General features: G+C 43.4%; 1 protein-coding gene across 1 annotated transcript; it reads left to right on the top strand.

Moving 5' to 3' along the window:
• Positions 1–2,141: 2,141 nt before the first annotated feature.
• On the top strand, positions 2,142–8,930 carry LOC148361148 (proteinase-activated receptor 2-like). The gene is made up of 3 exons (XM_088341897.1): positions 2,142–2,738; positions 3,650–3,973; positions 7,963–8,930. The coding sequence occupies exons 1-3, from the start codon at positions 2,634–2,636 to the stop codon at positions 8,488–8,490; spliced, it is 957 nt and encodes a 318-aa protein (XP_088198023.1). The 5' UTR covers positions 2,142–2,633; the 3' UTR covers positions 8,491–8,930.
• The last annotated feature ends 2,424 nt before the right edge of the window (positions 8,931–11,354 follow it).

Below are 11,354 nucleotides of genomic sequence, written 5' to 3'. Positions count from 1 at the left end.
CAAGACTGTTAGCTAAGAGTTTTGTTTTTTTAAGTTTTAATATGCCTGTGGTGGTTAGCTGTTAATGTTAATTGTGGAATCCACTTTACAGGTTTCAACACACGCATTATACCATTTAAAAACTTTCAATTAAGCGAGCCATCCTCACATGGCTAGCAAGCTAGATGGTTCTGTGTAGAGACTTACTACACACAAATGACTTTGCCACGGAATCAGTATTCATCCATCCTTATCCTCAGTAGGTTCGCGGGGTGCTTGAACCCAACACAGCAAGTTGGGCATTGGGCAGGGGACACCCTGAACTAATTGCCTGCCAATCGAAGGACACGCAGAGACAATTCACATGCTCATTCATGCCTAGGGATAATCAGACACAGTGAAAACATGCAAACTCCGCACAGAGAAGCCGGTAGCTGGATTTGAACACAGGGCCTCTGAACTGTGGGGCTGATGCGTCAACCACTCAATTGCCATACCGGCCACTACTCGTTGTTAAATTTAAAAAATCTTTAAAGGTGCTGTCCGGAATTTGAAACGTTTTTACTCGTTGTTACATTTCCTGGCTTAAAGTCCTCCCCCTTTCCTTTTACCTAATGTGTTGTGCGGCTTGAACAGTTCTGATAAACGTAAGATAAAAGCAGATAGTCGTGGTGAAAGAAAATTATAAAGGTTCTTTGAACTCAGCTGGGCATTGTAACACATACTTAATAGAAAATAATCTACTTTTTAAGGACACTGTATTTTTGGGTGTTTACTGCATTTAGAATTGTTATTCCCCTGATACAAGACTCAAAAATGGGCCTGTAACTAGCTACTGATACTGATATCGGCAATACTCTCCATAACATGGGTCTTAAACCCTAGAACCAGGAAATGCAAGGGAAACCCAAAAGTAGTATTAATTTGCTGCATTTTGTTACCAAAACCATGGATAAACTTGACATATTTATGTAAGGCAGCACGGGGGCACTGTGGTTAGCGCGTGTGCGGCACAGTTCTGAAGTCATGAGATCGAACCTCCTGTGTGGAGTTTGCATGTTCTTCCCGTGCTTGTGTGGGTTTCCTTCAGGCACTCTGGTTTTCTCCCACATTCCAAAAACATGCATGTCAGGTTAATTGGCCGCTCCAAATTGTCCCTAGGTGTGAATGAGCGAGCAAATTGTCTATCTCTGTTTTTCCTGCCACTGGCTGGCAACCAGTTCAGGGTGTCCCCTTCCCACTGCCCAAAGATAGCTGGGATGGGCTCCAGCACCTCCGCGACCCTACTGAGGATAAGCGGTGCAGCTAATGAGATGAGATGAGACTTCTTAATTAAATTAAAACAGTTTTTAGCCAATAGAGACTCTGACTGAAGCAGATAGCCACTTAACAGCAAAGGACTTAGACTCCACTATTTTTATTTCCCCCACACACGATTAATTCTACACTTGCATACCTCTCCCATTCTATGTTTCCCCTCGGACCATATAAGTATTTGATCATTTTAAATTGTATAGGCTGTGTAACCATTTTTTTTAACAGTGATCTTTTTTTCTTGAACGTTTTTTTGTTTTGTTAGACTTTTCTCGTCCTGGCCATTTCGGGTCTAATCCTAATCGTCTTGGGATCAGTGGGGAAAGAACTGAGGAGGATGCGGATATAATAGTTCTTTACACAAATTACCTTTTTTATTTTACAGTACAGTAGAACCTCGGTTTTCCAACGCCTCTCAGTTCGGACAAATCGGTGTTCGACCAAAAATTTCGAGAAATTCTTGCTTCGCTGTTCGGTCAAAAAATCGGAGTTCGAACGCTAGTACGCTAGGGTGCGATGCTGAGGTTAGCCTGGGTTAGCTTTGTTTACGTAAAACATTCAGGGTGTTTGAACGGAGCTCCCTCTCCAATGAAGCACTAGCCACTTGTTGTGGAGACCCAGGTGCTAAATGACGTGTAAACGACCTGATTTTTTTATTTTTACACGTTCATGTTAGCGTAATCTTTCGTACGGAAGATTACGATAACGCGAACGTACGATTAGCCTGGGTTAGCTTCATGTTTACGTTCATGTTAAACATTCAGGAGGTTGGAACGGATTAAAACGATTTTACATTACTTTTAATGGGAAAAACGATTTTCGGTGATCGACCAAATCGGTTTTCGAACAGGGTTCTGGAACGGATTATGGTCGAGAACCGAGGTTCCACTGTATGTCTATCTGTGAGTAAATAGGTGCCACGTTGTGTTTGTAGGGATTATTCTTTCTTAATAAGGAAGAATTTAAAACAATAATAAAGGGACCAATTGGCTGAGGTTGACAGGTATGCACTCATATCACATTAGGAATTCTTCCTGAAAAGCATAATTTTAACACAAGAACAACTCGCTATTCAATAGAAAACTTTTCACTCCAATGCGATCTACTGATTTGCCACTTTTAGTACTAATGATTTACCTGTTGTTTGAAATTCCCTGGAGGCTTTTTAAAGGTTTGTTGGTGGCTGGTAAGACGTTGCATTATATTTCTCAACTTGCGTCACTTGTTTGGCCCAAACAGCCAGAGGCACTCAGACCAGGATTAGCCTCAGTTGCTATAGACAATTCATAGACAACATCTGGGGGCTTGACAACGCCCCTTTTCACGTACTGGACCAACCAATGGCTGACCAGCTCAAACTCATCCGGTGTGGATTTTTCTTTTTTGGTGATCCGCTCAGGAAAATTCTAGTTTCTGTGAGAGCATCTCAGTTGAGACAGCAAAAGGTAAGCTCTATTTTTTCTGTGAATTGTATAGCAAACCATTTTTGGGGTGGGAGGAATTTTACCATTTTTTTCCTAGAAAAATGGTTTTCTCAATTTAATTTTACAATCGTGTTTTACAATAATTCTTTTTTTTTCTCGTATTCATTCTGAGAATAAATGTGACTTTTTCTATTTTTTTTCCAAATATATTGCAATGGGTTTTCCTTTCGAATTCAAACCTTTTGCTGACCATTTAAGCACTTTTAATTTAAATTACAGAAGGTTTAAACCAAATACAGCATTTCATAATGGATATAGGAAATTTGGAGATTTTTGATGTATATATTACTCTTGTTTTTTCCGTATTTCCACCAATATTATTGTATAGAAACCATTATGATTATGTATTTTTTTGCATAATACCATTGTGACATTGTGAAGGGCCAGTCCAATTAAAAACAAATTTAACTGATATATACTCTGTAGCAGGGGTCACAAACCTTTCTGAAGATGAGAGCTACTTTGAGTTGCTTATTAGTGCAAAGGACTACCATTTTGATGTACATTTCCAAAATAACGATGTATGTTATTACTATGTTGTTAATACGTTATTACCAGATTGTATCAATTAAAAGTCAAGTCAACCATTAAAACAGCATGCCAGTTAGAAATAAAATTTACTAGGAAAATTGCAATGAACCTTTACTGGTAAGCTATTTTCCGAACCTGTTCTGGGCAACTCAAGTGTTCTTAGGGGGCTTCCTGGTGCCCACGGGCCAGTGCTCTTTAGTAATCAGTCACGATTTTTGGAGACCGGAAAAATTGGACTGAGGGGAAAAATATATTTTGAATTATTAAAAAAAAAAAAACAAGCACAAAAAATTCAATTTATAAGAACTGAAAAGAATTTCATCCCATCTATCTCCTCCTAGATGAACTCAAGCGGCCCCCCACTCTGGTACCAACACCAAATGTGCGCTGTGGCGCCGTACGGCTTCGTCTTCTATTATGGTGTGAAAGTTTTTAACCTTGTGGTGGGAGCCCCTTGCAACGGCCTGGTCATCTGGCAGATCGCCGCCAAAAAAAGCGACGCGTGTACTTCGGATGTTTTCATCCTCAACTTGGCTGTTTTGGATGCTTACTTCTGCCTCATGATGCCCACCGAACTGCTCAACTCTCTCCTACTGGACGACGCCCGCATCTGGTACCTGCAAAGGTTCTCCTACGGCGTGAAGGATGCGGGGGTCCTGTTCTTGGTGAGCGAGCAACTAGAGGCGTAACTAGTGAAAAACGTTCAAAATGAATTATTGCTTGAATACCTTTTTGGATTGGAAATTCTCAAAATCATAAGGAAAGAAGGTACCCCAAATAATGTTTTTTTCAAGAGCATAGTTTTGGCAAAGACGGAGAGAATGTGCACCCACCAATGTAGAGAAAACATTGTCTTTTCTCCACCAATATTATATGATCATTTGAAAAAAAATGCTATTTTTCCATCAATGCCAAGACCAAACCTACGCCCTTGGTTTCTTTCCAAATATCATCAGGTAGGGAACCAGAGGTTACTCAATATTAACAGTCTCATGATTTGTCCATTGACCTCACCTGTGGCCGCTCGTTTGGCTTCAGCTGCTGCTCGTTTCCTGTTTGGTTCCCCTCCTATTTAAGCTCAGTACTCTCATTCACTCCTCGTCGGTCCGTCAACGAACCTACGCACTTGCAAGGCAAGCATTTTGACTCTGGCTCCCGTCTGTTCGGTAGCCTGTATCCTGTCCGGTATCCTGCTCGTTATCGATCCCGTCTGTCCGTTATCCTGTATCTTGTGCTATCTAAATTGCCAGATACAAAGCTAAAAACAAAGCTAGCTACCACTGTAGTTTGCAATAGTCTGTGGTCTGTGCAGACCTTTGAGACTCCTTGTGATTAAGGGCTATACAAATAAACAGGACTTGACTTGACTTGACCTGACTTAGAGGAGGCCAAAGTTTAGCTAGCTAAAAGAGTAAAAGGCCCTCTAAATAGCCAGATGAAAATCTTAAAACAAAGCTAAATAGCTATAAAGGAGGCCAAAATTTAGCTCGATAAGTAGCAAAAAAGGTAACATGTTAACTTGAAAGCATTCAAGAAAATGCAAAAGGCTAGCAAGATAGGTTGCTAAATAGCTAAATAGGTAAAAAGATAGCTAGCGAGCCAAAAATGTAGCCAGATAGCTAGCTGAAAAAAAACTGTACATTTTTGCTGATTCGCTTTTTAAAACCCATATATTAGAATTTTGTTTTTGTATTTCCTGTAAAATAAATCAATAAAATAATGAATAAATTAATTTGTTTACTAAGTGAATTCTCATTCTACTCTTTTAATTGGACACTGTGGTTAGCAGCACAGGATCTCCGCAGGGGACCGTTCTCTCTCCGTTCCTGTAACCATCAAGGGAGAATGTGTAGAATTTGTCCAGACCTACAAATACCTGGGTGTGCAGCTGGACAACAGACTGGACTGGACTGCCAACACAGAAGCTCTATGTAGGAAAGGGCAAAGCCGACTCTACTTCCTCAGAAGGCTGGCCTCCTTCAACATCTGCAAAAAGCTCCTGAAAATATTCTATGAGACAGTAGTGGCAAGCGCCCTCTTCTATGCGGCAGCGTGTTGGGGAGGCAGCGTCAAGAAGAAGGATGCCTCTCGTCTCAATAAACTGGCTAGGAAAGCGAGCTCTGTTGTGGGCAAGGAGCTGGACAGCCTAACAACAGTAGCTGAGAGACGAGCACTGAAAAAGCTGAGGTCAATCATGGACAATCCATCGCATCCACTACACAGCATTATCTCCAGACAGAAGAGCAGTTTCAGCGACAGACTGCTGTCACTGTCTTGTACCACGGACAGACTGAAGAGATCTTTTCTTCCTCATGCCATGAGGCTCTTTAACTCCACCCGGCAGAGTAAAGGCCCACATTAAACCACACCACCTACATTGGATATTACCGAATCTTACTGCAATATGTATTCTGTGTAGCACTATTTAGTTACTCTATATAACACGCTACAGTGGGCATTTGCACGTCACACTGGGTATCTGTATATTGTATTATTTTGGCTTTATTATTGTACTGTTCTCAGCTCAGGGATGCTGCTGGAAATGTGAATTTCCCTTAGGGGATGAATAAAGTATCTATCTATCTATCTAATTAAGTGCTTGAAAATAATTATCATACTAGAAGACATTTTTTCTGTTCATGAAGCCCATGAAATGCAATTTATTAGAATCTTTAAAATAACAACCTATAATGTTATTACTATGAATTACTGTGTTATTACCAGGTTAATTATTTAAAATGGAATATAACAGACTCAGTCAACCAATGAAAAATAATTTGACAAGAAAATCACAATGACCCAGCACTGGCGAGCTATTTTTAGAACAGGTCCGCAGGCACCTCAACTGTCCTTGGGGGGCACCCTGTTGTCCGCAGGCATCTCAAAAAAAACAATAGAATGGAATAGAATAGAAAATAGTCTTTATTATCATTGATCGATGACAAACCTGGTGGAGCATTGTATGCAACGAGATTAGATTTTTTCAAAAGGCTGAGCAAAAAAAATAAAAGAAAAAAATGGTGTGGTCACTTTGAGTCATGTACTTTGTGTTCTTCCTTGTGCTTTGTAGCACACTTTTCGGTTGCACTTCACAATACAGTGACATCTAGAGGTCAAATAATTAAAGCAGGGATGTCAGATTAATTTTCTCCCAGGGCCACTTTACCAAAACGGCTGTCCTGAAAGGGCTTGTATTCTATAAATGTACCTACTACTAAATTTAAAAAAAAAACTATAGATTAATTACTTTTTCAAATATTACAGTTGCTTTGAATACAATTCAGCTAAACTTATACAGTGTTATTTACTAAATATAATCACAATCTTTTTTTTTTTTTAGCTAGATTTCAATTCCACTCCTTTAGCCGTCAGTTTGCGGGTTGTGGAGTTTTGTAGGCATTGTGTGAAATTTCGTTTTTGGACAAAGCAATCTTGAAGCATTTAGTCTGAGACAATCGAATCCCCCGTGGGCCACATAAAATGATGTGGTGGGCCACATTGTTCCCACGTGACATGAGTTTGACACACGTGCTTTAAATCACTGGTTCTAATTACAAGTCGCGACCCGAATCAGGAAACGTTTCTAGTTCTTCAGTTTACTAAATGAAACCATTGTGCAGCTTAAACCATCGCTATAAGAATATATTCACATTAAAGGAACAATATTCTCTTTAATGCTCAATTGCTGCATTTTGGTGTCAACTCGCATTTGCGGCGAATTATCGCCATCTGCTGTTGGGGAGTTTAAATATTTTATTAACATTTGCTGTAGGGCAAATAAGCCCATCACATGGCTAATCATTTTTTCTTTCGCGCCCTTTTTATGTTTTTGCAGTATACCCAAAAAGACAACCTTACTCCCAAGACCTTTCCCCATTTTTTTTTTCAAAGACTCTCCTTCTTTTCGTTCCCTATAGGATTATCGGAATAGGTATGCCGTTGTTTCTTCAGGACCAAGTTTTCCTCGTTTTATGTTTTCCTTTCACCCTTTTGGTTGTGCTTTTTGGTTCACAAACAGGGGACAGAATGGACTTAAATTTATTTCTTGGATTGACAACCCAAGCTTCAAAAACAACAAGCTGAACATTTACAGTACATGTACATTCGCCCTCTCAAGGACAGTTGCTGGTAATGAACAAGTCTCATCACAGAAACCAGCAGCGGATTACAACAAAGTCTGATAACAAAGTTTGTGATTATAATTGAAACATTCTTAGCTATACATGTATATTACGATGAAATGATGCTTCATGATTACAAAATGTGTGGTGTTTAGGCCATCCATACGTACACGCTTACTCCAATTTAACTGTCCGTCCCTTCTGGTTTAAAAAACAATCTTAAGATAGGTTGCTAACTTCCCCTGCTAAACAAGAAACCAGTTCACACCCGAGCACACCCCTTGCGCGTGCTTTTAACCACACATCACTGGCCCTTTAAAAGGGGACAGCGTTCGAGTTTCAGCCTCTTTTTGCCTGTCTGCGGCAAGACGTGGTTGACCAGTGGGCCCATCGCCGTAAAGGTGCGCTCCACTAGCGACCTACTTTGGGTCCCGACCCACCAATTGAGAAACACTGCTTTAACGTAATCGATTGTTGCTGCTACTCACCTGATTCAATTTCAGATCACCGACTTGACAATTCTTGTCTTTCAGGTCTGCGTGTGCGTGGACCGCCACATGGCGGTTGTCCACCCCCTGCGTTTCGCCAACAACCGGGACAGCAAAATCCGGATCGGGATCTCAGTCGCCATGTGGGCGGTGATCATGGCCTACGCCCTGGCAAAATGTATCCTGGGCTCAATGAGCGTCAACCCTGTGTTTAGCAGCGTGGTGCTCTTCGCTTTTGCAGTCATGGTGCTGTGCAACATCTCCGTCATTTGGGTGCTGCGCCGTTCCGTGGCCGGTAAGGAGATCATGCACCCGGTCAAGAAGAGGGCTCTCAGGATGGTGCTCATCGTGCTGGCCATCATTGTAGTGAACTACCTGCCGCCCGTTCTCATGCCCTTCGCGCCGTACTACTCCGTAGTGGAGTTCCGCTGCCAGATTCGAATCAGTGTGTTTTCCATTATGGACCTGAGTTGTAGCGTGGAGCCACTCCTTTACGTAACTAAAATGGAGTGCGTGGGGGGCCGGGGTTGCGGGTGCTGCACTTCTAGGATGCCCCATCGTGTTGATGTCTGATGTGGCTTAACAGTTTAGAAAAATTGAAATATTTAAATCACAAATGTAGTCTTGGAAGCCGTTAAATCGTTCTGCGAACTGTTGCCTTCAGCTCAGTAAGCCTTTTCGTCCGACTCCGTTTTCACACTGCTTTTTTCTGCCTGATCTTTGTTGCCAACCTGTTTCCGGACCTGACTACGCCCCGTTCTGCCTGCCTGTTACCTGACCCGTTTGGCCCCGTTTACCTGCCTACCTCTTGCTACCAACCTCGCTTACGAATTCGACAACGCCTTTGATCTCCAGTCCCGGCCAACGACTTGATATTCCCGCCTGTCTCCGATCCTCCTCGCCAGACACGGAAGTGCCACTTCTGCACCGCTCACTCCTTTTGTCCGTCAGCCATCGGACCGTGGAAGCAAGCCTTATTCTCCCTCTTATTCAATAAAAACTGAGAAAACGAGCGCTATTGGGTCCTGTGTCCGTTTCTGGTCTGTGACATTTTGTTCAGTAACATGTTTACACTTTTTGTTGCAGCCTATTTCTCTCTGCAGCGTGAGATTTTTTTCATATGTTTATATAATTTTGTGGTATTGCCACAGTAGCAGACAACTTTACCACGCGATTGAAATCTTCCATTGTCCTTTTCTTTAGTCGGAAAAAATGCCCACATCGCGCTACATTTTCTGTTTGCCCCTTGTCTTTGGTTAGCAGAAATGGGGTGGAGCATAGATTTGGCCCTCTCTTCTGCCTAGCAAGAAGGATACAGCCACAGGCCAGGTAGGGAGAGGTGCTAAAAGTGTGCCTGTCAGTCACACACTTAAGCATAAACTAAATAGAAATTTACCAAGGTAAGGAAGCGAAGGGCGCTGCTATCAACATGGAGAAACTGCACTTTGAGGAAATTATAATTAATTACGGAACGCTTCAAACAGTAAAAAGATAAAACTCTTAAAAATATATAAAGCTTACATTCCCTGGTATTTAATTAGTCTCCCAAACTAACTAGGCCTGACCTTGCTTAGTTGTTAATGGTAGTAAGCCACTGAGGAGCGTAAATGAAAGATTTTTAAAGGTAATCGCAAATTATTGCTTTGTGGAAATGTTATCGGGGAAAATATTTTTCAAATGTCAAGTGATTGACCAATGAATGGTAGCTGTCGGGTTAAATTTGGTATGCTAAAGTTTGTTTTTGCTAACTGTGCTTTAGTGAGCTAACGAGAGCTAAATTCAGTTCTGGTGTATGATAACAAATAAAAGACTGAGATTCAACGTAAATTCCGTGAACAAATATAAAAACCCTAATCTGACGCAACCGCAACAATGTTTGAAGTAATAATGAACTTTAGTGTGAGTGTCATGATTACCCAAGTGGAGCCACCTGGGGTAATCATGGGGTGCACTGGAATGTGCTTCCTGATTGGTCAATGCTCCCTATTTAAACGCGTTACGCTGAGAACTCTGTGTCGGAGGATTCCTTCTGTACCCCGTAAGACTCTCCCGATTACCTGTGCCTTGTTTACCTGATTCTGTCTGCCTGCCTACCTGCTTCCGTCCGACGCTACGATCTTCTCTTCATTCCTGGTAAACTCGACCTGCTTCCGTCCCACGCTACGCCACGACGTTGCTGCTGACGTTCGACGGTCACCGTGTTTCCCGCTAACCCTTACGCTTCCACAAATAAAAGACTTGTAACGAACGCTCTGGGGTCCCCTGCTCTGTTCTGGTAATCCTCGTGACAGAATCCTCCGACCAAGAATGGACCCCGCGTTCGTACATTTGCCCCCAGACCACCATGAAAGCCTGAATCAGCAGCGCAATTCCTGTTCAGAATGTGCCGTTCGGCAAGTCCTTTCCGACGTGGCGAAATTGGCCAAGGCACCTCCGGCCGAATGACTGCGCAATGACTCTCATGCCTGCCTGTTCGACTCCCATGCCTGCCTGTTCGACTCCCATGCCTGCCTGTTCGACTCCCATGCCTGCCTGTTCGACTCCCATGCCTGCCTGTTCGACTCCCAAGCCTGCCTGTTCGACTCCCAAGCCTGCCTGTTCGACTCCCAAGCCTGCCTGTTCGACTCCCAAGCCTGCCTGTTCGACTCCCAAGCCTGCCTGTTCGACTCCCATGCCTGCCTGCTCGACTCCCATGCCTGCCTGCTCGACTCCCATGCCTGCCCGCTCGACTCCCATGCCTGCCCGCTCGACTCCCATGCCTGCCCGCTCGACTCCCATGCCTGCCCGCTCGACTCCCATGCCTGCCCGCTCGACTCCCATGCCTGCCCGCTCGACTCCCATGCCTGCCCTGAGTCTGCCTATACTGATTTTGTCCCGTCTTTCCTCTCCTGTCTTGTCTGTTCCCTTTCCGCTCCCCGGAGTCCGACTCTTCTGAATCTGATCCCCCCCTGAGTCCGACTCTTCTGAATCTGATCCCCCCCTGAGTCCGACTCTTCTGAATCTGATCCCCCCCTGAGTCCGACTCTTCTGAATCTGCCTGTGTTACTCTGTGACGTGCTGTGGGTTTATTTTTATTTATTAATTTTTTTCCTGGGGAACTTCTGGAGCCGTTCCTTGAGGGGGGGGGTTCTGTCATGATTACCCAAGTGGAGCCACCTGGGGTAATCATGGGGTGCACTGGAATGTGCTTCCTGATTGGTCAATGCTCCCTATTTAAACGCGTTACGCTGAGAACTCTGTGTCGGAGGATTCCTTCTGTACCCCGTAAGACTCTCCCGATTACCTGTGCCTTGTTTACCTGATTCTGTCTGCCTGCCTACCTGCTTCCGTCCGACGCTACGATCTTCTCTTCATTCCTGGTAAACTCGACCTGCTTCCGTCCCACGCTACGCCACGACGTTGCTGCTGACGTTCGACGGTCACCGTGTTTCCCGCTA

Source organism: Urocampus carinirostris, chromosome 8, assembly GCF_059441175.1.
Source record: "Urocampus carinirostris isolate Australia breed hairy pipefish chromosome 8, RoL_Ucar_1.0, whole genome shotgun sequence".
Lineage (NCBI taxonomy): Eukaryota > Metazoa > Chordata > Actinopteri > Syngnathiformes > Syngnathidae > Urocampus > Urocampus carinirostris.
The sequence above is the reverse complement of the archived record's forward strand: the minus strand, read 5'-3'. Positions and strand labels throughout refer to the sequence as shown.